The sequence below is a fragment of the Pleuronectes platessa genome, chromosome 4, assembly GCF_947347685.1.
Source record: "Pleuronectes platessa chromosome 4, fPlePla1.1, whole genome shotgun sequence".
Classification (NCBI taxonomy): Eukaryota; Metazoa; Chordata; class Actinopteri; order Pleuronectiformes; family Pleuronectidae; genus Pleuronectes; species Pleuronectes platessa.
Window position 1 is genome coordinate 25,969,372 of NC_070629.1, and position 26,987 is coordinate 25,996,358.

A 26,987-nucleotide genomic window follows, 5' to 3' on the forward strand; every position below is an offset into this window, starting at 1 on the left:
TTTGTTGGTGAGTGTATTTAAATCCATGAATAAAACCCTGCTTGTTAAAAACCTCTTTAAAACTGGTAAAAACAACTTGTAAAAACAGAAACAAACCATAGAGACGGTGACAGAGAGTTGCCTTTACACTACAAAATGGGCATTTGCCTCCATGGTGTTCTTGATTATGGAGAAAAAGGCGTTCACTGCCATGATGCCGTAGACACTGGAGGTGTCCGTGTCTCTTATTCAGTGGAGGTTTATACAACGACTTCCACTGAGGTCCGGTTTCTTGGGCTCCACCAAAATAGCTCCTCCAAGGAGTGTCAGTCGTCCATTCAGTTATTTTATGTTAAGTGTTTTTACCATTAGTCTATAGAGAGTTTTTCCGGAAGCTCCCTCCAGGGAGACCAAGCGAGCCGGCTGCACCAGAGGTCCAGAACAGTCTTTGATATCCAATGCCAGGAAAGTGGCGAGGAAAGGGTCCCCCACATTGGGGGGAATGGAACCATCTTTAAAAGAGTTTAAAAGCTAGATGTGCTGATCTGCCAGTCTTCTCCTCCAGTGGTCAAGTACCCTCGCCATCGTTCTTTCGGATTTTAACCCCAGTTTGTTGGCCAGCCCTGTGGGGTCTTCTGGTCGAGGCCCGGCTAGCTCCACCTCCTGGCCCAGCGTGGCGACTCCCACAGCCTGCAGAACTCTGGACAGGGTGCCTTGTGCCCAGCGGGGGTGATCTAAAACAGTCCCATACAGGACAAGCTCCTGCAGCAGCCAGTGCAGGGAGTCCCCCTCTTGCCTTCGCTCTTTTTTTAAAAGGTTCCAGGCTTTTAAAACACTTTAAAAGCCTGTTCATCAAACTGTCCTATGACTGAGAGGAAGAACACGATGGGTTTATCTTTGAAGCTTTGTTTGCTTGTTCACTATTTGTTTTGTTTTCTGGGCTTTTTCTTGTGGTTGACGAATTCAAACCAAGCGCACTTTGATGACGTGCTTGATACGTTACCGTTGATCATCTGTCCATCATCGTATAAAGCCCGCCCTGACAATCTGATTGATACGGTCACTTTCGAACCGGGCATAATTTCTCCCCAACGGAGCGACTCCAGACCGAACTTCCCGACCTCAAATGTTGTGGGCGGGGCTAAGTTCGTCTGGCATCCAGGCTAACCAGATGGTGCAGGAAGGGGACGGGGGTGAGAGAAATTCATTGGGTAAAGTGGAAGTTCCAGGATATTTTATTATCACTGAATGTTGAGAGATGTTGTCAATGTGTCAGGAAAGACTGTGGATCAAGATGTAAAAATCTAACATATTTGTGGTACAGAAATTTATAAGAACAAAGTATGTGGTGCAGATTATCAGATGACTTCCCTTTTCTTTTTCCTATTACAAAAGAAGAAAATATGTTGTTAATGTGTACACTGTCCTAAATGACTCACTGTAAATGGTTATTCTTTTGTACTACGTGTATTCAATACTTCAGTGCATTTGCAGTTTATTAAAGTTTCTTGAATTATTGTGATTGTATTTTACGTCTGTCACATGTTGAATCGGTGTTTGTCTTTGTGGAGGAAAATACCCCTGACTAGGTGTCTCCCTGCTATGACCTTGATAAACAGGATGGAACCCTTATTTGGTGATGTTTTTCTTCCAACTGGTACCGCGGACGGACGAACACAGCAGATAACACACAGAGGATGATCTCCTGTCTTTCATGTCTTTTTCTTTTTCATATCCTGTCTCATGAAATGCCTCTTTGTATAAGTTCTGGCTTTTGTGAACTTGCGGCCAGTTGTTCCATTTTGAGCACCCGTGTTTGTTGTATAAACTCTGCAGAGCTTATTATTATAAAGACTCAAAAGCAACTCCAGTCTGAGAATTTCATTATTTCAAATGTCAAGATGAATTTCCATCACATCTGGTTGTTAGCAAAAATATGCTCAAAATCCTGGATGTCACCATGAAACTGGGTGATAGGATGTGGTAAGGGACAGAAAAGTTCTGATTACACTTTGGTGCAGAAACAGGAATTCTTACCACTTTCTTTAGAACATGACTGTTTTCATATCTTCCAGTTAAAAGAAGAATTTAAAGTATTAATCCTGTATCTGTTTTGAGCCACACTCCATCCAGAAGGTGGCAGCAAAAAACTCCTGGACATCAACTTGAAACTGGGTGAAAAGATGTGGTCAGGGGATCTTGATGAAAAACATGTTACACATTTAAAGGACTATCATTCATAAGTGTGTGTAACTTTGGTGCTGCTGGATTGAATAGAAACAAGTACGATACATGGAAACACTGAAGAATACTTTGTTTTAGAATGATATCAACAAAGGAGACAGGAAGTTAAATATCCACTTCAAATTAATCAGACAGAGCTGAATATTACAGAAATGCTGCAGAGGAGTTCAGTAGAGTACATGATTGTTTTATATCTCTAATAGATGTCGGATTTACAAGGAGAATTTAATGTTCTCGTCCTGAGTCTGTTTCAAGACACACTCCATCCAGAAGGTGGCAGTAATATGCCTGGAAGCTGTTTTACAACCATCATTAGAAGACGAAGAAGAAGTACCGTTGTTAGCCTGCAATGCTAACATCCAACAGTACTTGATGCTACTCGGCTAAATGCTTTCGGATTAACTCTTCCGCTACACACGTGGTTTTGTTTCGTTTATAACACTTGTCGGCAGAAGTAAAGCAAGTCGCCATCTTCCGTATTCTGTCTCGCTTCGTTCTCGGAGAAGTTAGTTGGCTAAAGCGTTCGAATGGAAATGTCTACAATCCAGAGTTTAAGACAGTTTATCAACGAGAGGTTACACACTGCTGCTGAAGACATATTTGGATGTTTTGAAGCGACTGTCGCAAAGTACGAGGATGAGATCTGTCGTCATCGCAGACTGCTGGATGTAACTTTGAAACCTGTAGTAAAGCTGCAGAGAATAGGTCTGTATCACCTGAGTTAGCGAACTATACACCACACTTATAATCCCTGCTAGTCTAAACACATGGACTCTTTTATCATGACTTCTGTCCATTGTCTCCTCCAGAGCTCCCACAGCGACATGTCTGTATCAAGGAAGAGTTTCCTGCTGACCTGCTGGAGAGGAACCCCAGTCCAGACCAAGAGGAGCCAGAACCTCCACAGATTAAGGAGCAGCAGGAGGAGCACTGCATCGGTTTGTCTCCTTTTGAAACCACATTTAAATTCACTCGATCTAGATTTCTGCTTGGATCTGCACCAAATTACACACACTCATAACTATCATTAATCTATGATTTACATACGTCTGTCTATTGTCTCCTCTAGAGCTCCCAGAGCAACACTTTCTTAATGAGGAAAAGCTTCCTGCTGACCAGCAGCTCTGGAACCTTGAGAGGAACCCCAGTCCAGACCAAGAGGAGCCAGAACCTCCACAGATTAAGGAGCAGCAGGAGGAGCACTGCATCGGTTGGTCTCCTTTTGAAACCACATTTAAATTCCCTCGAATTTACTGGATTTTTGCTTGGATCGGCACCAAACTGCACACACTCATAACTATCATTAATCTATCACAGGGGTTTTCAACCAGGGGTCCGCGCCCCCCTGGTGGTCCGCAAAAGCATTGCAGGTGGTCCGCAAAATTTGCTCAGATATTTCAACACATTTCCAGATTTCTCTTAAATGTCATGAAAAGTATTTAAAATAGGAAAAATATGTCTAAAATAATATACAGGGGATGAGGGAACCTTGAAACCGGCTTGGGGCTAGAAACTGCCAGTAGTTTTCCCCTGTGCATTTGTGTTAAAGGTAGATGTAGATGAGCGTTTGAGCTCGCTAGAAAAACTCTCAGGAGGTCTTTGTTATGTCGTTTGTATGATGGGAATTTTTATTTTCCCAAAAAGAAGGCCCAAAAGGGCAGAATTAATAATGAAAATATTAAATAAGACAAGAGCGAAAAAACAAATACTTTGTAATAAGAAAAATAAAATGGCATAATAGCCAAAACATTAATTGCAATAACAGTCAACTTTACCACGTTCGCTGATTGAGAAACAATTTCTTAGGAGAGCTCTAGACACACACAAGTACTACTTACACAGTAGGTGGGATTTGCTGCTGGTGATCACGACGTTAAACTTAAGTAGGCCTCAATTGTTTGTGTGATATTGTATGATTATCATTTGTGACATATTCTGCATTACTTTGTCATCTTCCCTATTCAGTTGTAGCCCCAGTTTATGTTGATTGTTATTGATCACCGTTACTTTAACGTTCTGTCATCATGTCAGCTAAATGTCTGTTCATTTAAGTCATGAACGTTATATATTGACCTACATATGGTTCTGAGTTGCAGTACAACTAAAAACTGCATTTTAATTTTTTTTTTAATTCTTAAGCACTGAAAATCACTGTTTTTAGTTTTTTACACATTTTTCTGGATTTGTAAGAGGTTTTTAAATAAAACCAACATGGAAAACCAAATGTTAAAGATTCCTTCTATCCACTTGCACGCACGCACACAGACATAAACACACACACATGTAGGCACGCGCGCGCGTTGGCACATCAGTGGGCCGCGGATTACTTTCTAGTCAGAATGGTGGTCCCTGGGACAAAACCAGTTGAAAACCCCTGATCTATCATTTACCTACTTCTGTCTTTTGTCTCCTCTAGAGCTCCAGGAGCAACACTTTCTTAATGAGGAAAAGCTTCCTGCTGACCAGCAGCTCTGGAACCTTGAGAGGAACCCCAGTCTGGACCAAGAGGAGCCAGAACCTCCACAGATTAAAGAGGAGGAGGAGCACTGCATCGGTCTGGAAGTAGAGCAGCTTGTACTGAAGCAGGAGGATCAAGATAACCTTTTTTTGAATCCCACTCTCAAGGACAGTGACCACAGTGAACCAGAACCAAGTGACCACCAGCTCCTCTCCCACAGCTCAGCTCAGAGCCAAGATCTCAGCGGAGGCCAGCATGGAAACTCAAAATCAGTTAGTAATGCAGAGCCGGCATCAGAAAAGGGACATCATGTCATCACAAGAGCAAAAGGGAGCACAAGTCCCAGTAACCTTGCATGTAGCACTACCATGTCAAAGATTGTGCCGAATATCTGCAAGAGTAAAAAGGTTCTCCAGTGTGACACTTGTGGAAAAGTCTTTAAGTGGAAGTCATTATTAAATGGACATCTGAAGGTGCACACAGGTGAAAAATCATATCTTTGCAAAACCTGTGGAAAAAGATTTGGGTACAAGTCAGCACTAAAAACACATTTGAGAGTCCACACAGGGGAGAAACTGTATTCTTGCGAAAGGTGTGAAAAAAGTTTCACATTAAGCAAAAATTTGAAGATCCACGAGAGAACACACACGGGCGAGAGACCTTTTTCTTGCAAAACTTGTGGGAAAAGTTTTAGCCAGAGAGCTAGCCTGCAGGGACACGAGAGAACGCACACGGGTGAGAGACTTTTTTCTTGCAAAACTTGTGGGAGAAGTTTTAGTGCGAAACAAACCCTGCAGGTCCACGAGAGAACACACACGAGTGAGAGACCTTTTTCTTGCAAAACTTGTGGGAAAAGTTTTAGTGCGAAACAAACCCTGCAGGATCACGAGAGAACGCACACGGGCGAGAAGCCTTTTTCTTGCAAAACTTGTTGGGCAAGATTTAACAGTAGAAGTAACGTGCAGGTCCACCAGAGAACACACACGGGCGAGAAGCCTTTTTCTTGCAAAACGTGTGGGAAAAGTTTTAGTGCGAGACAAACCCTGCAGGATCACGAGAGAACGCACACGGGCGAGAAGCCTTTTTCTTGCAAAACTTGTGGGAAAAGTTTTAGCTTGAGAAATAACCTGCAGAGACACGAGAGAACGCACACAGGCGAGAAACCTTTTTCTTGCAAAACTTGTGGGAGAAGTTTTAGAGACAGAAATACCCTGCAGGTCCACGAGAGAACGCACACGGGGGAGAAACCTTTTTCTTGCAAAACTTGTGGGGGAAGTTTTAGCCTGAGAAACACCCTGCAGGATCACGAGAGAATGCACACGGGCGAGAAACCTTTTTCTTGCAAAACTTGTGGGAGAAGTTTTAGCCTGAGAAATAACCTGAAGAGACACGAGAGAACGCACACGGGCGAGAAACCTTTTTCTTGCAAAACTTGTGGGAGAAGTTTTAGCCTGAGAAATACCCTAAAGGTCCACGAGAGAATGCACACGGGGGAGAGACGTTTTTCTTGCAAAACTTGTGGGAGAAGTTTTACAACTAAAATTAACCTGCAGGTCCACGAGAGAACACACACGGGCGAGAAGCCTTTTTCTTGCAAAACTTGTGGGAGAAGTTTTAGCCAGAGATCTACCCTGAAGGGACATGAGAGAACGCACACGGGCGAGAAAGCTTTTTCTTGCAAAAGTTGTGGGAAAGGTTTTAGACGTGGATGTAGCTTGAAAGTCCACATGAGAAGCCATAAAGGTGAGGAGTCGTATCCCTGTACAACTTGTGGGGAAGGATTTGGTATCAAATCTCTTCTAACCAAACATTTGATGACCCACACATAGCAAAACTGATATTTTTGTAAAATGTTGTAAAGAGCTCTCACTTGCCAGTTTATACAAAGTCCACAGGAGAATAGATCCAGTTGAGAAGCCACACCATGGCAACAGGAGAGGGATAAGATTTGCTCAAGCATTGTCAAAGAAGTTGTTACTTAGATATTTATTCATTAATTAAAGATACAACAGTTAGGGAAAACAACACTGGAAATGTTTCCAGGAGACCAAACAAGAGATGAACCTTGTTGTAGTTCAATGCTTTATGAAGTTCCATCACCACTGATGAGGAGCAGACTTCAATAACCTCACAAAGCATTGAACTACAGCCAGGTTCATCACTTACATCTACACAAGAGAGATTGTGTACATTTGCATTAGCTGCATCTCTGTAACTGAATGTGGAAAATATCCCATTGAGGAGACATCACAATATCATTGATGCAGTACATGGTCAACAACATTTGCTGAAGTACCCACGTTTCTGTTCTTCATGTGACTGTCATTGATATTTACATCTGCAAAGGAAGTGATGTTTTCACCCATGTCTCTTTGTTTATTAATTTATCAGCCATTTATACCAGATGGTGCAGGAAGGGGACGGGGGTGAGAGAAATTGATTGGGTAAAGTGGCAGATCCAGGATATTTTATTATCAGTGAATGTTGAAAGATGTTGTCAATGTGTCAGGAAAGACTGAGGATCAAGATGTACAAATCGGACATATTTGTGGTACAGAAATTTATAAGAACAAAGTATGTGGTGCAGAATATCAGATGACTTCCCTTTTCTTTTTCCTATTACAAAAGAAGAAAATATGTTGTTAATGTGTACACTGTCCTAAATTACTCACTGTAAATGGTTATTCTTTTGTACTACGTGTATTCAATACTTCAGTGCATTTGCAGTCTATTAAAGTTTCTTGAATTATTGTGATTGTAGTTTACGTCTGTCACACGTTGAATCGGTGTTTGTCTTTGTGGAGGAAAATTCCCTAGACTAGGTGTCTCCCTGCTATGACCTTGATAAACAGGATGGAAGACTTATTTGGTGATGTTTTTCTTCCAACTGGTACCGCGGATGGACGGACACAGCAGATAACACACAGAGGATGATATCCTGTCTTTCATGTCTTTTTCTTTTTCATATCCTGTCTCATGAAATGCCTCTTTGTATAAGTTCAGGCTTTTGTGAACTTGCAGACAGTTGTTCCATTTTGAGCACCCGTGCTTGTTGTATAAACTCTGCAGAGCTTATTATTATAAAGACTCAAAAGCAACTCCAGTCTGAGAATTTCATTATTTCAAATCTCAAGATGAATTTCCATCACATCTGTTTGTTAGCAAAAATATGCTCAAAATCCTGGATGTCACCATGAAACTGGGTGATAGGATGTGGTAAGGGTCAGAAAAGTACTGATTACACTTTGGTGCAGAAACAGGAATTCTTACCACTTTCTTCAGAACATGAACATTTTTATATCTTACAGTTAAAAGGAGAATTTAATGTTTTAATCCTGAATCTGTTTTGAGCCACACTCTATCCAGAGGGTGGCAGCAAAAAACTCCTGGACATCAACTTGAAACTGGGTGAAAAGATGTGGTCAGGGGATCTTGATGAAAAACATGTTACACATTTAGAGGACTATCATTCATAAGTGTGTGTAACTTGGTGCTGCTGGATTGAATAGAAACAAGTACGATACAGGGAATCACTGAAGAATACTTTGTTTAGAATGATATCAACAAAGAAGACAGGAAGTTAAATATCCACTTCAAATTAATCAGACAGAGCTGAATATTACAGAAATGCTGCAGAGGAGTTCAGTAGAGTACATGATTGTTTTTATATCTCTAATAGATGTCGGATTTACAAGGAGAATTTAATGTTTTCGTCCTGAGTCTGTTTCAAGACACACTCCATCCAGAAGGTGGCAGTAATGCACCTGGAAGCTGTTTTACAACCATCATTAGAAGACGAAGAAGAAGTACCGTTGTTAGCCTGCAATGCTAACATCCAACAGTACTTGATGCTACTCGGCTAAATGCTTTCGGATTAACTCTTCCGCTACACACGTGGTTTTGTTTCGTTTATAACACTTGTCGGCAGAAGTAAAACAAGTCGCCATCTTCCGTATTCTGTCTCGCTTCGTTGTCGGAGAAGTTAGTTGGCTAAAGTGTTCGAATGGAAATGTCTACAATCCAGAGTTTAAGACAGTTTATCAACGAGAGGTTACACACTGCTGCTGAAGACATATTTGGATGTTTTGAAGCGACTGTCGCAAAGTACGAGGAGGAGATCTGTCGTCATCGCAGACTGCTGGATGTAACTTTGAAACCTGTAGTAAAGCTGCAGAGAATAGGTCTGTATCACCTGAGTTAGCGAACTATACACCACACTTATAATCCCTGCTAGTCTAAACACATGGGCTCTTTTATCATGACTTCTGTCCATTGTCTCCTCCAGAGCTCCCACAGCGACATGTCTGTATCAAGGAAGAGTTTCCTGCTGACCAGCTGGAGAGGAACCCCAGTCCAGACCAAGAGGAGCCAGAACCTCCACAGATTCAAGAGGAGGAGGAGCACTGCATCGGTCTGTCTCCTTTTGAAACCACATTTAAATTCACTCGATCTAGATTTCTGCTTGGATCTGCACCAAATTACACACACTCATAACTATCATTAATCTATAATTTACATACGTCTGTCTATTGTCTCCTCTAGAGCTCCCAGAGCAACATTGTCTTAATGAGCCAGAGTTTTCATCTGACCAGCAGCTCTGGAACCTTGAGAGGAACCCCAGTCTGGACCAAGAGGAGCCAGAACCTCCACAGATTAAAGAGGAGGAGGAGCACTGCATCGGTCTGGAAGTAGAGCAGCTCGTACTGAAGCAGGAGGATCAAGATAACCTTTTGTTGAATCCTACTTTCAAGGAAAGTGACCACAGTGAACCAGAACCAAGTGACCACCAGCTCCTCTCCCACAGCTCAGCTCAGAGCCAAGATCTCAACGGAGGCCAGCATAGAAACTCAAAATCAGTTAGTAATGCAGAGCCGGCATCAGAAAAGGGACATCATGTCATCACAAGAGAAAAAGGGAGCACAAGTCCCAGTAACCTTGCATGTAGCACTACCATGTCAAAGATTGTGCCGAATATCTGCAAGAGTAAAAAGGTTCTCCAGTGTGACACTTGTGGAAAAGTCTTTAAGTGGAAGTCAGAATTAAATGGACATCTGAAGGTGCACACAGGTGAGAAACCATATCTTTGCAAAACCTGTGGAATGAGATTTGGTTACAAGTCAGCACTAGAAACACATGTGAGACTCCACACAGGGGAAAACCTGCATTCTTGCGAAAGGTGTGAAAAAAGTTTCACAACTAGCACAAAATTGAAGAGACACGAGACAACGCACACGGGCGAGAGACCTTATACTTGCAAAACTTGTGGGAGAAGTTTTATTCTGAGTAATCACCTGAAGAGACACGAGAGAACGCACACGGGCGAGAAACCTTTTTCTTGCAAAACTTGTGGGAGAAGTTTTAGCCTGAGAAATAACCTGCGGGATCACGAGAGAACGCACACGGGAGAGAAGCCTTTTTCTTGCAAAACTTGTGGGAGAAGTTTTAGCCTGAGGAAAACCCTAAAGGTCCACGAGAGAACGCATACGGGGGAGAGACGTTTTTCTTGCAAAACTTGTGGGAGAAGTTTTACAACTAAAATGAACCTGCAGGTCCACGAGAGAACACACACGGGCGAGAAGCCTTTTTCTTGCAAATCTTGTGGGAGAAGTTTTAGCCAGAGATCTACCCTGAAGGGACATGAGAGAACGCACACCGGCGAGAAAGCTTTTTCTTGCCAAACTTGTGGGAAAAGTTTTACACGTGGATATAGGTTGAAAGTTCACATGAGAAGCCATAAAGGTGAGGAGTCGTATCCCTGTACAACTTGTGGGGAAGGATTTGGTATCAAATCTCTTCTAACCAAACATTTGATGACCCACACATAGCAAAACTGATATTTTTGTAAAATGTTGTAAAGATCTCTCACTTGCCAGTTTATACAAAGTCCACAGGAGAATAGATCCAGTTGAGAAGCCACACCATGGCAACAGGAGAGGTATAAGATTTGCTCAAGCATTGTCAAAGAAGTTGTTACTTAGATATTTATTCATTAATTAGTGATACAACAGTTAGGGAAAACGACACTGAAAATGTTTCCAGGAGACCAAACAAGAGATGAACCTTGTTGTAGTTCAATGCTTTATGAAGTTCCATCACCACTGATGAGGAGCAGACTTCAATAACTTCACAAAGCATTGAACTACAGCCAGGTTCATCACTTACATCTACACAAGAGAGATTGTGTACATTTACATTAGCTGCATCTCTGTAACTGAATGTGGAAAATATCCCATTGAGGAGACATCACAATATCATTGATGCAGTACATGGTCAACAACATTTGCTGAAGTACCCACGTTTCTGTTCTTCATGTGACTGTCATTGATATTTACATCTGCAAAGGAAGTGATGTTTTCACCCATGTATCTTTGTTTATTAATTTATCAGCCATTTAAACCAGATGGTGCAGGAAGGGGACGGGGGTGAGAGAAATTGATTGGGTAAAGTAGCAGATCCAGGATATTTTATTATCAGTGAATGTTGAGAGATGTTGTCAATGTGTCAGGAAAGACTGTGGATCAAGATGTAAAAATCTGACATATTTGTGGTACAGAAATTTATAAGAACAAAGTATGTGGTGCAGAATATCAGATGACTTCCCTTTTCTTTTTCCTATTACAAAAGAAGAAAATATGTTGTTAATGTGTACACTGTCCTAAATGACTCACTGTAAATGGTTATTCTTTTGTACTACGTGTATTCAATACTTCAGTGCACTTGCAGTTTATTAAAGTTTCTTGAATTTTTGTGTATGTAGTTTACGTCTGTCACACGTTGGATCGGTTTGTCTTTGTGGAAGAAAATTCCCCTGACTAGGTGTCTCCCTGCTATGACCTTGATAAACAGGATGGAACCCTTATTTGGTGATGTTTTTCTTCCAACTGGTACCGTGGACGGACGGACACAGCAGATAACACACAGAGGATGATCTCCTGTCTTTCAATTATTTATTTTTTTCATATCCTTTCTCATGAAATGCGTCTTTGTATAAGTTCGGGCTTTTGAGAACTTGCAGCCAGTTGTTCCATTTTGAGCACCCGTGCTTGTTGTATAAACTCTGCAGAGCTTATTATTATAAAATTATCGAAAGCAACTCCAGTCTTAGAATTTCATTATTTCAAATCTCAAGATGAATTTCCATCACATCTGTTTGTTAGCAAAAATATGCTCAAAGTCCTGGATGTCACCATGAAACTGGGTGATAGGATGTGGTAAGGGTCAGAAAAGTACTGATTACATTTTGGTGCAGAAACAGGAATTTTTACCACTTTCTTTAGAACATGACTGTTTTTATATCTTACAGTTAAAAGGAGAATTTAATGTTGTAGTCCTGAATCTCTTTTGAGCCACACTCCATCCAGAAGGTGGCAGCCAAAAACTCCTGGACATCAACATGAAACTGGGTGAAAAGATGTGGTCAGGAGATCCTGATGAAAAACATGTTACACATTTAGAGGACTATCATTCATAAGTGTGTGTAACTTTGGTGCTGCTGGATTGAATAGAAACAAGTACGATACAGGGAATCACTGAAGAATACTTTGTTTAGAATGATATCAACAAAGGAGACAGGAAGTTAAATATCCACTTCAAATTAATCAGACAGAGCTGAATATTACAGAACTGCTGCAGAGGAGTTCAGTAGAGTACATGATTGTTTTTATATCTCTAATAGATGTCGGATTTACAAGGATAATTTAATGTTTTAGTCCTGAGTCTGTTTCAAGACACACTCCATCCAGAAGGTGGCAGTAATGCGCCTGGAAGCTGTTTTACAACCATCATTAGAAGACGAAGAAGAAGTACCGTTGTTAGCCTGCTATGCTAACATCCAACAGAACATGATGCTACTCGGCTAAATGCTTTCGGATTAACTCTTCCGCTACACACGTGGTTTTGTTTCGTTTATAACACTTGTCGGCAGAAGTAAAGCAAGTCGCCATCTTCCGTATTCGGTCTTCGCTTCGTTCTCGGAGAAGTTAGTTGGCTAAAGCGTTCGAATGGAAATGTCTACAATCCAGAGTTTAAGACAGTTTATCAACGAGAGGTTACACACTGCTGCTGAAGACATATTTGTATGTTTTGAAGCGACTGTCGCAAAGTACGAGGATGAGATCGGTCGTCATCGCAGACTGCTGGATGTAACTTTGAAACCTGTAGTAAAGCTGCAGAGAATAGGTCTGTATCACCTGAGTTAGCGAACTATACACCACACTTATAATCCCTGCTAGTCTACACACATGGACTCTTTTATCATGACTTCTGTCCATTGTCTCCTCCAGAGCTCCCACAGCGACATGTCTGTATCAAGGAAGAGTTTCCTGCGGACCTGCTGGAGAGGAACCCCAGTCCAGACCAAGAGGAGCCAGAACCTCCACAGATTAAGGAGCAGCAGGAGGAGCACTGCATCGGTTTGTCTCCTTTTGAAACCACATTTAAATTCACTCGATCTAGATTTTTGCTTGGATCTGCATCTAAATATAAACACTGATAACTATCATTAATCTATCAGTTACCTACTTCTGTCTATTGTCTCCTCCAGAGCTCCCAGTGCAACACTTTCTTAATGAGGAAAAGCTTCCTGCTGACCAGCAGCTCTGGAACCTTGAGAGGAACCCCAGTCTGGACCAAGAGGAGCCAGAACCTCCACAGATTAAAGAGGAGGAGGAGCACTGCATCGGTCTGGAAGTAGAGCAGCTTGTACTGAAGCAGGAGGATCAAGATAACCTTTTGTTGAATCCTACTTTCAAGGAAAGTGATCACAGTGAACCAGAACCAAGTAACCACCAGCTCCTCTCCCACAGCTCAGCTCAGAGCCAAGATCTCAACGGAGGCCAGCATGGAAACTCAAAATCAGTTAGTAATGCAGAGGAGGCATCAGAAAAGGGACATCATGTCATCACAAGAGCAAAAGGGAGCACAAGTCCCAGTAACCTTGCATGTAGCACTACCATGTCAAAGATTGTGCCGAATATCTGTAAGAGTAAAAAGGTTCTCCAGTGTGACACATGTGGAAAAGTCTTTAAGTGGAAGTCAGACTTAAATAGACATCTGAAGGTGCACACAGATGAGAGGCCACATCTTTGCAAAACCTGTGGAAAGAGATTTTGTTACAAGTCATCACTAGGAAAACATTTGAGTGTCCACACAGGGGAGAAACTGTATTCTTGCGAAAGGTGTGGGAGAAGTTTTAGCTTGAGAACTAGCCTGCAGGGACACGAGAGAACGCACACTGGTGAGAGACCTTTTTCTTGCAAAACTTGTGGGAAAAGTTTTAGTGCGAGACAAACCCTGCAGGATCACGAGAGAACGCACACGGGGGAGAAACCTTTTTCATGCAAAAGTTGTGGGAAAAGTTTTAGTGCGAGACAAACCCTGCAGGTCCACAAGAGAACACACACGAGTGAGAGACCTTTTTCTTGCAAAACTTGTGGGGCAAGATTTAACACTAAAAGTAACGTGCAGGTCCACCAGAGAACACACACGGGCGAGAAGCCTTTTTCTTGCAAAACTTGTGGGAAAAGTTTTACACGTGGATGTAGGTTGAAAGTTCACATGAGAAGCCATAAAAGTGAGGAGTCGTATCCATGTACAACTTGTGGTGAAAGATTTGTTATCAAATCCCTTCTAACAAAACATTTGATGACCCACACATAGCAAAACTGATATTTTTGTAAAATGTTGTAAAGATCTCTCACTTGCCAGTTTATACAAAGTCCACAGGAGAAAACATCCAGTTGAGAAGCCACTCCATGGCAACAGGAGAGGGATAATATTTGCTCAAGCATTGTCAAAGAAGTTGTTACTTAGATATTTATTTATTAATTAGTGATACAACAGTTAGGGAAAACAACACTGAAAATGTTTCCAGGAGACCAAACAAGAGATGAACCTGGTTGTAGTTCAATGCTTTATGAAGTTCCATCACCACTGACGAGGAGCAGACTTCAATAACTTCACAAAGCATTGAACTACAGCCAGGTTCATCACTTACATCTACACAAGAGTTATTGTGTACATTTGCATTAGCTGCATCTCTGCAACTGAATGTGGAAAATATCCCATTGAGGAGACATCACAATATCTTTGATGCAGTACATGGTCAACAACATTTGCTGAAGTACCCACGTTTCTGTTCTTCATGTGACTGTCATTGATATTTACATCTGCAAAGGAAGTGATGTTTTCACCCATGTATCTTTGTTTATTAATTTATCAGCCATTTAAACCAGATGGTGCAGGAAGGGGACGGGGGTGAGAGAAATTGATTGGGTAAAGTAGCAGATCCAGGATATTTTATTATCAGTGAATGTTGAGAGATGTTGTCAATGTGTCAGGAAAGACTGTGGATCAAGATGTACAAATCTGACATATTTGTGGTACAGAAATTTATAAGAACAAAGTATGTGGTGCAGAATATCAGATGACTTCCCTTTTCTTTTTCCTATTACAAAAGAAGAAAATATGTTGTTAATGTGTACACTGTCCTAAATGACTCACTGTAAATGTTTATTCTTTTGTACTACGTGTATTCAATACTTCAGTGCATTTGCAGTTCATTAAAGTTTTTTGAAATATGAAGTTTTTTGAATCTGTGTTTGTCTGTAAATTAGCAAAAAACTCCTGGACATCAACATGAAACTGGGTGAAAAGATGTGGTCAGGTGATCTTGATGAAAAACATCTTACACATTTAGAGGACTAACATTCAAGTGTGTGTAACTTGGTGCTGCTGGATTGAATTGAAACAAGTAAGATACATGGAAACACTGAAGAATACTTTGTTTTAGAATGGTATCAACAAAGGAGACAGGAAGTTAAATATCCACTTCAAATTAATCAGACAGAGCTGAATATTATAGTAATTATGCAGAGGAGTTCAGTAGAGTACATCATTGTTTTTATATCTCTAATAGATGCTGGAGATACAAGGAGAATTTAATGTTTTAGTCCTGAATCTGTTTTGAGCCACGCTCCAATCCCGAAGGTGGCAGTGATGCACCCGGAAGCTGTTTGCCAACATTCATTATTACCCTACTGTCTAGAAAAAAACACCACAGTGCTGTTCATTCGTGAGGCAGACTTCAAACTATCATACTAAACAACCTCACCTACAGCCAGACTGACCTCCTCCACCGAGCATTCCACAGCCGGACACAGTTTGATGCCGTGTCAGCGTGTGAGTTTGTGGAGGCCGAAGCCTCCACCTGCAGCAACCATGCTGCACAAACACACTGGAAGCTACCAACTAAACTGCTGCTACTGACACTATCACTCCCACAGGAACAAAACACCCCTACTATAAGTAAAGAGCGAAAAGAGCAAAGAAAAGGTAGAGAAAGAGAGAGAGAGACAGACAGACAGAAAGATTGTTGTCCCCTCAGCGGTCGGACTTTCAAACCAGCTGTAGCCCGGGTGTTTGGCACACACACATTTTAATATATTCTAGTATTTTGACAAGGACGAATGTATCCTTAGCTGATTTAGTGGAGGAGCTGAAGAAGACTGGACTCCAAGCTGCTCTTGCTGATCACTGCTATGCTGGACCTGAAGTTGCGGCCTGTGATGTCTGCACTGGGAGAAAACTGAAAGCTCTGAAGTCCTGTTTGAATTGTTTGGCCTCTTATTGTGAAAAACACCTTGAGCCTCATCTTCAGTCAGCTGCATTGAAGAAGCACAAGCTGGTGGAGCCCTCGGAGAAGCTCCAGGAGAACATCTGCTCTCGTCACGACGAGGTGATGAAGATGTTCTGCCGACGTGACAGCAGCTGTGTCACAGGTCAGAGGTCGACTACAGGACATTCTGAGTGAGACAAAGATTTTACAGATTGTTTCTCAAGTGGATGTTTTACTGCCACAACCAGAGCCACAGACCAGAGCTGACTCTTATTATATTCACAGGAAATCACACTGGATCCAGACACAGCAAACAAATATCTGTTATTATCTGAGGGAAACAGAAAAGTAACACACATGAGTGAAGAACAGTCTTATTCTGATCACCCAGACAGATTCACTGATTGGCCTCAGGTCCTAAGTAGAGAGAGTCTGACTGGACGTTGTTACTGGAAGGTGGAGGTGAGAGGAGCAGTTGATGTATACAAGAATACCAGCAGAGCGGGAAACTCACTTGAATGTATATCTTGGTCATTAGCTTGTGTTCGAAACAGTTATAACTTTCATTACAACAGCATCAGGACTCCAGTGTCAGGTCCTGTGTCCTCCAGAGTAGGAGTGTACCTGGATCACAGTGCAGGTGTTCTGTCCTTCTACAGAGTCTCTGACACCATGACTCTCCTCCACAGAGTCCAGACCACATTCACTCAGCCTCTCTATGCTGGAGTTAGGGTTTATGATGATGGAGCCACAGCTGAGTTCTGTAAACTCAAGTAGACTCGAGTCATTAAAAGCAGTGATTTAGATTTTTTGTGTAAATCTTTAACTTCTTTTGTCTCCATGTTTGTTGATCAAAGTTCGTCGTGGTGACGTTTCTGCTCCGCACAGAGATCAGCTGTCAATCAAACACTGAACTTCCTTTATCACACGTGTTTACTTCTCATTTTGTAAAGACAGAAATCTATAATTACACTGAAATGAATGGGTTTGGAAGAACTGATGTTGCTGTTGTTTTCTAAATCAATGTAGAAATAAGGTTGTGGGATGTTTTAGAACCTGTATCGATCCTGATTAGTGTTGTGAAGGGGCGGAACATTTCTGGAACTTTCCATGGGAAGTTAAATTCAGGAATTATCGAAATGTGGACTCTTTTTTTGCAGAAGTTAGCCTATAACAGGGAACTTAAAGGAAGTTGAAAACAAGACAAGGCGAGCCGAGCTCAGCTGGAGCCTGGATGCAGCTAGTTGGGAACATTGTCTGCCAGAAAAGTAAACCTATGACTTTGTGTTGTTGTTGAACGTCTTTGTCATTACCTAGCATGTTGATTATTTGTTACACTGAAGCCATCTTCATGATAATACCAAGTTCATTTGTATACAGTAGGCTAACCTTTTACAAGCGTGAGAGTAGTATATATATTCAGTTGCAATCAGAAATATTCAACCCCCCTAAAGATTTTAAAGATTTATCAATTAAAGGTTTTTCAAAGAGCAAGATTCTGCTTCGGAAGACTTCTTTATGAGTTGAGTGATACAGAAAATCAACTCAGAAAATGCATGATTTAGTATTTGTGTGTAACAGTATATATCGTTAAGATAGCCATGTTACAATTATTCAACCCCAATATAGTATTGTTGTTTTTAAAGCTGTCTGAGAGTTTTTATGGCCTAAAGTGGAGTTGAAACGTTATTAAGCCTTTGGGAACTCTATAATGATCCTTCATTGGCTTCAGATGTGATGCGTATATAAACCCCACCCATGAAGGTATTCAAGGTGAGTTGCATCATGGGAGAGACAAAGGAGCTTCCACCAAAGCTGAGCGAGAAGATTATTTCATCACACCTGAAGGGCCTTGGGTAGAAGAAGATTTCCAAAAAGAAACATCATTGGGAGCATTATACGAGATATTAAAACTTATGGAACAGGGCTTTCAGTGGAAGAAAGCCCAACCTTTCATCAAGGGCCCTCAGCAACTTAGTCAGCACAACAGAGCGAGAGATGGAGAGAAAGAGATTTTTGAATTTAGAAAACAACTTTATTAGGCACTATTTTTTGACAACACACATTGAAACACCAAATAACTTATTTTAAATGACAAATGGATAAAAGAATCACACAAGATAATCAGCACAAACGAGTTCTCGAGTTGTCACAGAACATAAAACATCTTGAAAACACCACAGATCATTAAAAGAGTCCAGGTCACCTGCTGCTTTATAAAAACTCAAATCAACCAACAGTCAGGATCTAATCACGTTGACACAGACAGGGACCAACAAAATGGGGACGTTCTGCTCTACCTTCCTCTTCCTGCTAAGCCATCTTAGCCTGCCCTAAATCAAAGATTAAAAGATGGCTTTTGTGTTTTTTGTTGGCGAGTGTATTTAAATCCATGAATAAAACCCTGCTTGTTAAAAACCTCTTTAAAACTGGTAAAAACAACTTGTAAAAACAGAAACAAACCATAGAGACGGTGACAGAGAGTTGCCTTTACACTACAAAATGGGCATTTGCCTCCATGGTGTTCTTGATTATGGAGAAAAAGGCGTTCACTGCCATGATGCCGTAGACACTGGAGGTGTCCGTGTCTCTTATTCAGTGGAGGTTTATACAACGACTTCCACTGAGGTCCGGTTTCTTGGGCTCCACCAAAATAGCTCCTCCAAGGAGTGTCAGTCGTCCATTCAGTTATTTTATGTTAAGTGTTTTTACCATTAGTCTATAGAGAGTTTTTCCGGAAGCTCCCTCCAGGGAGACCAAGCGAGCCGGCTGCACCAGAGGTCCAGAACAGTCTTTGATATCCAATGCCAGGAAAGTGGCGAGGAAAGGGTCCCCCACATTGGGGGGAATGGAACCATCTTTAAAAGAGTTTAAAAGCTAGATGTGCTGATCTGCCAGTCTTCTCCTCCAGTGGTCAAGTACCCTCGCCATCGTTCTTTCGGATTTTAACCCCAGTTTGTTGGCCAGCCCTGTGGGGTCTTCTGGTCGAGGCCCGGCTAGCTCCACCTCCTGGCCCAGCGTGGCAACTCCCGCAGCCTGCAGAACTCTGGACAGGGTGCCTTGTGCCCAGCGGGGGTGATCTAAAACAGTCCCATACAGGACAAGCTCATGCAGCAGCCAGTGCAGGGAGTCCCCCTCTTGCCTTCGCTCTTTTTTTAAAAGGTTCCAGGCTTTTAAAACACTCTTGTAAAACCCAGGAAGAGATGGTGAGACTATCTTGGTATCTTTAATTAAAAACAGAATAAATGTTACAGGATGCACCGGGATAGAGGTCTCCACAGAGCGTCCCTTGGCCGGTCAGCATCTCTGGACGAACTGGAGGCAGAAGGCAGCGCCCCTGCTGTCCAGATGGACCAGGCCTTGCCCCCCCTCCTCCTCAGGAAGGAAAATTACACTCTTTGTCTGCCTCAAAAGAATTCTATTAAAACCCGTTGTACCTCTTCCAGGAGAGAGGTGGAGGATCAACACAAGCCAGCCGGTGCCACAGGGTAGATGAGACCAGGTTGTTTGCTATTAGTGTCCGGCCTTTAAACCACATCTTGGGCAACAGCCACTTCCATTTTATCAATCAACCTTTTACCTTCTCCAGGACATTGTCCCAATTTTTTTCAATGTGGGCCTCATCTCCCAGGAAGACTCTGAGTTATTTGAGTCCTCCTTTCTTCCCAACCCAGTCTCATCAGAAAACGTTCAATGGCAACGTTGGTCCACTTGGAACGACGTTACCATCTCACAATCTGAGAGGCCAGATTGTGAGATGGTAACATTTAGTCCTCCCATTGTTTTGCATTGGCGTGTTCTCAGGTCACGTGACTCTCAAGCTCCCGTCTGCGGAGAGGAAAACATTGCGGAGATTCCTTGTTTTTCAGATAAAAATATAATTTTGTAACTTAGTTTGGGCATAAAAATACATTCTGACACCATTTCTAGCGAGAAATGTGCTCTTTGCTTCCACAGTCTTCAGCCAGTTCGTGCTTATGATAAATATTTTAATAGTTATCACGCATGTTTTTATCGTTGCTATGACGGTTGCCATGCCACCACGGCGCAGCTTGGTGTTTAAATCACCGTCCCTGCGTGGTGTCCTTCAGTGATCGTGAATGTTATTCATGTTATATAATAGTAATATTTGAGGCTAGATTACATCTCTAATGAGAAGGAACCTGCGAGTCTGTTCATACTGAGGCCGGCCCGAGTGCGCGACCGGCCCGGACCGAGTGCGCGAGCGGACATGACGTGTGGCTGTCGTAAAAACCCTATTTGTAAACAACCAGCCCTTTAACTCGGGGCTGCGTTATAAACACGGAGCGCTTGGAAGACCACGATGTCATCTTCCTTCTGTCAGGTAAGTAGTTTATTGTTTTTAAAGATCGTTACGATCTAGGTTTACAGTCCGAGTGCGGAGAGAGTCCGTCAATCCACACTATGGACGCTGTTCATCAGCTAATACGCCATTGTTAGCCACATGCTTCAGGCCACGGTAGCCTGTGCTACCTGGGAGGTGAATACATGGTTGTTGAAAGCAGTTCAAGACGCTTAGCTCATCATTGAGGGACGCTACAATATAAATATAAACATGAATTTGATTTATGAATGCTTTAGATTAATAAGGAGTGTATTTGTCTACCATTACTCCACAATATTAGGTCAATTTGGTTTAATGTATAGTATGCACTATGACAATAATGTTTCCATGTTATGGAGTTGCGATTCATTTTATAAAACAATTGCTATGTTCTGTTTTTTAATCAAGGAGGATCAAAGTGAAGCTACAGGAGTTTCATTAACGTCAACAACTTGGACCGAACAGTTTGTTTTGCTTGATGAAGAGCAGGAAGGGCAGCCTGGAGAGAAAGAGAAGCCGGGTTGAGCCCACTACCATCATCCACGTACCACGAGGAAGATGAGGGAGAGAAATGATCCTACCATTAAAGAGGTACTTTTAAGTTACATACCAGAAAAAACATTTTATATAATTTGCCAAATATACATTTTTATTAAATCCCCAAAGTACGCTTGCTGAAATACAAGTTAATATCACACTGAAAGAAATTTGATCAATCATGCTTCCCTGCTGTGATTGTTTAACTAGGAAAACAACTTTTTCCACAGGAAGGCAAGTAATTTTAAGGAATACATGTGCAAAGTTTTCCTCTGTTATGTATAATGATGACCCCCATCAAACATAATGTTAGCAATATTTACACCTTTTAATTTATACTGTTTATTTCTGTCTACATGTGTGAATTTGCCTTCATTAGTTTCAGAAAAGAGCGATGATGTATCGGTCAGTGGGCGGCAGCACGAGACTCCGCAAACTAGTCTGTAAGCAAAGTAGACGAAGGCATCGAGGTTGCGGCCTGCCATCATTGTTATTTTGCTTAAGGGACTGAATATGTTTCATGTAGAAATATTAGCATTTCCCTTATATCTACCAAAACTGCTTGTTTCACAGACTGCAGTTTTGTTTTGATCCGATGTGGTGTGCAAATACAACCGTATCTGCAATGGGTTGTGGGGCATTAACATTTGTAACTCTAATTTTGTTTTGACAGACTGTGAAAAGAACGTTGAGAACATCACCACTCTACAGGAAGACACAGTCCAGTAATGGGTGTCAGAAGTTCAGTAGTGAACGACAGGTACTGTGGGAAAGTGTGTGTCATTGTTGTACAATGTCCTTTGACTCTGTTTAAACAAGGTTAACACAAAAAGGTTTGATTGTAAACTGATATCGGTACGAATTCATGTTATTCTCCTCGTCAAAAGAAACAAACAATCAAAATTACCTGCAGAAAGCCCTTGATGGACGCTTCAGCTGCATCGTCAGACTGGCCCGACAGCAAGATGCCAACTTTAATGCCAATTTATTTGTGTAACATTCTGTGACCAAATGTATAGATAACTTTTTGTAGATTGTAAAAATAGATAACCCATTTATTACAAAAAAACTACACTAGAATTACCGCACTGCGTTGTATGAATCCGCTAACCAGAGCAGTGTCCGTCTACATATTTCTACATATTTTCTCTCATATAAATGACACTGTATCTCTTGACAACTGAAACCATAAGATGAGGTCAGTGTGGCCTTGACCTTTTTACTTTAAGACAAATACAAAGTTAGACAATCCGAAAACATGCAGTTATGCCTCCGGCGACTCGCTATTGCAGAGGCATTAAAACCGTAGTGTAGTAGATTGGATTTTATTGGTGTTACATTGGACATCTTGTATGGGTACACCAAAAAATATATTTGGTTTCACATTCTAGATGGCAATAAGCAGAGTCATCAACTCAGGAAAAATATTTCTGTAGAAAAGAAAGCCTTGTATGTGTGTATGTATACATACACACAAACGCACAATTGAGACGTTTTTGTCTTTTATCATATATTCTCAGGCAGTACTGACGCATTTACTGAGAGGGGACGTGAGGGCCTACTCTGCGTGCTCAGAGTTCAAGCCCAGCAGGCTGCAGCGGGCCTGACATATTCTGGAACAGCAGCACAGTCTTTAGATGACTCCTCTGAAGATGAAAACATGGCGAGGTACTTCTCCACTGATGAAGAACTGTGAGGGCTGTGATTAGCTACACTCTCTTGCTACAATGCTACTCATGCTACTCCCTGGCAGCCTTAGGAAGGCATTAGCTTGCTGTGTGGTAGCTGTTAGCTTCAGCATTTTTAGTTTTTAGTGGCCTGTCTGACGTTTATGTTTTAAAAAAACAATCAGAGGGAACCATCTTCATAATTTAACACTATGGTTTGTTTGTGTCCTTCAGTTCACAAACAAACATGAAACTGGGTGAAAAGATGTGGTCAGGTGATCTTGATGAAAAACATGTTACACATTTAGAGGACTATCATTCATAAGTGTGTGTAACTTGGTGCTGCTGGATTGAATTGATACAAGTACGATACATGGAAACACTGAAGAATACTTTGTTTTAGAATGATATCAACAAAGGAGACAGGAAGTTAAATATCCACTTCAAATTAATCAGACAGAGCTGAATATTACAGAATTGCTGCAGAGGAGTTCAGTAGAGTACATGATTGTTTTATATCTCTAATAGATGCTGGAGTTACAAGGAGAATTTAATGTTTTCGTCCTGAGTCTGTTTCAAGACACACTCCATCCAGAAGGTGGCAGTAATGCGCCTGGAAGCTGTTTTACAACCATCATTAGAAGACGAAGAAGAAGTACCGTTGTTAGCCTGCTATGCTAACATCCAACAGTACTTGATGCTACTCGGCTAAATGCTTTCGGATTAACTCTTCTACTACACAAGTGGTTTTGTTTCGTTTATAACACTTGTCGGCAGAAGTAAAGCAAGTCGCCATCTTCCGTATTCTGTCTCGCTTCGTTCTCGGAGACGTTAGTTGGCTAAAGCGTTCGAATGGAAATGTCTACAATCCAGAGTTTAAGACAGTTTATCAACGAGAGGTTACACACTGCTGCTGAAGACATATTTGTATGTTTTGAAGCGACTGTTGCAAAGTACGAGGATGAGATCGGTCGTCATCGCAGACTGCTGGATGTAACTTTGAAACCTGTAGTAAAGCTGCAGAGAATAGGTCTGTATCACCTGAGTTAGCGAACTATACACCACACTTATAATCCCTGCTAGTCTAAACACATGGGCTCTTTTATCATGACTTCTGTCCATTGTCTCCTCCAGAGCTCCCACAGCGACATGTCTGTATCAAGGAAGAGTTTCCTGCTGACCTGCTGGAGAGGAACCCCAGTCCAGACCAAGAGGAGCCAGAACCTCCACAGATTAAGGAGCAGCAGGAGGAGCACTGCATCGGTCTGTCTCCTTTTGAAACCACATTTAAATTCACTTGATTTCTGCTTGGATCTGCACCAAATTGCAAACACTCATAACTATCATTAATCTATAATTTACATACGTCTGTCTATTGTCTCCTCTAGAGCTCCCAGAGCAACATTGTCTTAATGAGGAAAAGCTTCCTGCTGACCAGCAGCTCTGGAACCTTGAGAGGAACCCCAGTCTGGACCAAGAGGAGCCAGAACCTCCACAGATTAAAGAGGAGGAGGAGCACTGCATCGGTCTGGAAGTAGAGCAGCTTGTACTGAAGCAGGAGGATCAAGATAACCTTTTGTTGAATCCAACTCTCAAAGAAAGTGACCACAGTGAACCAGAACCAAGTGACCACCAGCTCCTCTCCCACAGCTCAGCTCAGAGCCAAGATCTCAACGGAGGCCAGCATGGAAACTCAAAATCAGTTAGTAATGCAGAGCAGGCATCAGAAAAGGGACATCATGTCATCATAAGAGCAAAAGGGAGCACAAGTCCCAGTAACCTTGCATGTAGCACTACCATGTCAAAGATTGTGCCGAATATCTGTAAGAGTAAAAAGGTTTTCCAGTGTGACACTTGTGGAAAAGTCTTTAAGTTGAAGTCAGACTTAAATAGACATCTGAAGGTGCACACAGATGAGAAATCATATCTTTGCAAAACCTGTGGAAAAAGATTTGGGTACAAGTCAGCACTAAAAACACATTTGAGACTCCACACAGGGGAGAAACTTTATTCTTGCGAAATGTGTGAAAAAGGTTTCACAACTAGCACAAGTTTGAAGATCCACGAGAGAACGCACACGGGCGAGAAACCTTTTTCTTGCAATACTTGTGGGAAAAGTTTTAGCTTGAGAACTAGCCTGCAGGGACACGAGAGAACGCACACTGGTGAGAGACCTTTTTCTTGCAAAACTTGTGGGTGAAGTTTTAGTGCGAGACAAACCCTGCAGGTCCACCAGAGAACACACACGGGCGAGAAGCCTTTTTCTTGCAAAACTTGTGGGAAAAGTTTTTGTGCGAGTCAAACCCTGCAGGATCACGAGAGAACACACACGGGCGAGAAACCTTTTTCTTGCAAAAGTTGTGGGAAAAGTTTTACACGTGGATGTAGGTTGAAAGTTCACATGAGAAGCCATAAAGGTGAGGAGTCGTATCCATGTACAACTTGTGGGGAAAGATTTGTTATCAAATCCCTTCTAACCAAACATTTGATGACCCACACATAGCAAAACTGATATTTTTGTAAAATATTGTAAAGATCTCTCACTTGCCAGTTTATACAAAGTCCACAGGAGAATACATCCAGTTGAGAAGCCACACCATGGCAACAGGAGAGGGATAATATTTGCTCAAGCATTGTCAAAGAAGTTGTTACTTAGACATTGATTCATGAATTAGTGATACAACAGTTAGGGAAAACAACACTGAAAATGTTTCCAGGAGATCAAACAAGAGATGAACCTTGTTGTAGTTCAATTCTTTATGAAGCTCCATCACCACTGACGAGTAGCAGACTTCAATAACTTCACAAAGCAATGAACTACAGCCAGGTTCATCACTTACATCTACACAAGAGTTATTGTGTACATTTGCATTAGCTGCATCTCTGTAACTGAATGTGGAAAATATCCCATTGAGGAGACATCACAATATCATTGATGCAGTACATGGTCAACAACATTTGCTGAAGTACCCACGTTTCTGTTCTTGATGTGACTGTCATTGATACATCTGCAAAGGAAGTGATGTTTTCACCCATGTATCTTTGTTTATTAATTTATCAGCCATTTAAACCAGATGGTGCAGGAAGGGGACGGGGGTGAGAGCAATTGATTGGGTAAAGTAGCAGATCCAGGATATTTTATTATCAGTGAATGTTGAGAGATGTTGTCAATGTGTCAGGAAAGACTGTGGATCAAGATGTACAAATCTGACATATTTGTGATACAGAAATTTATAAGAACAAAGTATGTGGTGCAGAATATCAGATGACTTCCCTTTTCTTTTTCCTATTACAAAAGAAGAAAATATGTTGTTAATGTGTACACTGTCCTAAATGACTCACTGTAAATGGTTATTCTTTTGTAGAATAAACTCTGCAGAGCTTATTATTATAAAATTATCGAAAGCAACTCCAGTCTTAGAATTTCATTATTTCAAATCTCAAGATGAATTTCCATCACATCTGTTTGTTAGCAAAAATATGCTCAAACTCCTGGATGTCACCATGAAACTGGGTGATAGGATGTGGTAAGGGTCAGAAAAGTACTGATTACACTTTGGTGCAGAAACAGGAATTCTTACCACTTTCTTTAGAACATGACTGTTTTTGTATCTTACAGTTAAAAGGAGAATTAAATTTTGTAGTCCTGAATCTCTTTTGAGCCACACTCCATCCAGAAGGTGGGAGCAAAAAACTCCTGGACATCAACATGAAACTGGGTGAAAAGATGTGGTCAGGAGATCCTGATGAAAAACATGTTACACATTTAGAGGACTATCATTCATAAGTGTGTGTAACTTTGGTGCTGCTGGATTGAATAGAAACAAGTACGATACAGGGAATCACTGAAGAATACTTTGTTTAGAATGATATCAACAAAGGAGACAGCAAGTTAAATATCCACTTCAAATTAAATAGACAGAGCTGAATATTACAGAACTGCTGCAGAGGAGTTCAGTAGAGTACAGGACCTTTATTATATCTCTAATAGATGCCGGAGTTACAAGGAGAATTTAATGTTTTCGTCCTGAGTCTGTTTCAAGACACACTCCATCCAGAAGGTGGCAGTAATTTGCCTGGAAGCTGTTTTGCAACCATCATTAGAAGAAGAAGAAGTACTGTTGTTAGCCTGCTATGCTAACA

At 41.5% G+C, this 26,987-nt stretch overlaps 3 protein-coding genes and 1 long non-coding RNA gene across 7 annotated transcripts; all 4 read left to right on the forward strand.

Moving 5' to 3' along the window:
• Nucleotides 1–4,841: 4,841 nt before the first annotated feature.
• Nucleotides 4,842–11,774, forward strand: LOC128437845 (zinc finger protein 709-like). Of its 3 annotated transcripts, none has more exons than XM_053420135.1 (2): nucleotides 4,842–6,506; nucleotides 9,747–11,774. In XM_053420135.1, the coding sequence occupies exons 1-2, from the start codon at nucleotides 5,050–5,052 to the stop codon at nucleotides 10,504–10,506; spliced, it is 2,217 nt and encodes a 738-aa protein (XP_053276110.1). In that variant the 5' UTR covers nucleotides 4,842–5,049; the 3' UTR covers nucleotides 10,507–11,774. The 3 variants fall into 3 exon arrangements, with proteins under 3 accessions (XP_053276110.1, XP_053276111.1, XP_053276108.1); XM_053420136.1 differs by having other exon boundaries at nucleotides 4,842–6,376; nucleotides 9,701–11,774; XM_053420133.1 differs by lacking the exon at nucleotides 9,747–11,774 and having other exon boundaries at nucleotides 4,842–7,779.
• On the forward strand, nucleotides 11,082–15,262 carry LOC128438510 (gastrula zinc finger protein XlCGF17.1). Its single transcript, XM_053421092.1, has 2 exons — nucleotides 11,082–11,103; nucleotides 13,224–15,262. Exons 1-2 carry the CDS (start codon nucleotides 11,082–11,084, stop codon nucleotides 14,336–14,338), a joined length of 1,137 nt encoding a protein of 378 aa, XP_053277067.1. The 3' UTR covers nucleotides 14,339–15,262.
• Nucleotides 15,263–20,531: 5,269 nt separating this feature from the next.
• Nucleotides 20,532–23,151, forward strand: LOC128437883 (uncharacterized). 2 transcript variants are annotated; one of them, XR_008338267.1, is made up of 4 exons: nucleotides 20,532–20,640; nucleotides 21,049–21,231; nucleotides 21,851–21,937; nucleotides 22,698–23,151. It is a non-coding gene; the product is annotated as an uncharacterized LOC128437883 (long non-coding RNA). The 2 variants fall into 2 exon arrangements; XR_008338268.1 differs by lacking the exon at nucleotides 22,698–23,151 and adding an exon at nucleotides 22,065–22,687.
• Nucleotides 23,152–24,687: 1,536 nt separating this feature from the next.
• On the forward strand, nucleotides 24,688–26,088 carry LOC128437881 (zinc finger protein 670-like; the record flags this gene model as incomplete). Its single annotated transcript, XM_053420175.1, is given in 1 exon segment — nucleotides 24,688–26,088. A coding segment is annotated over 1 exon segment (660 nt), but the record flags the coding sequence as incomplete, so codon positions are not given.
• Nucleotides 26,089–26,987: the final 899 nt, after the last annotated feature.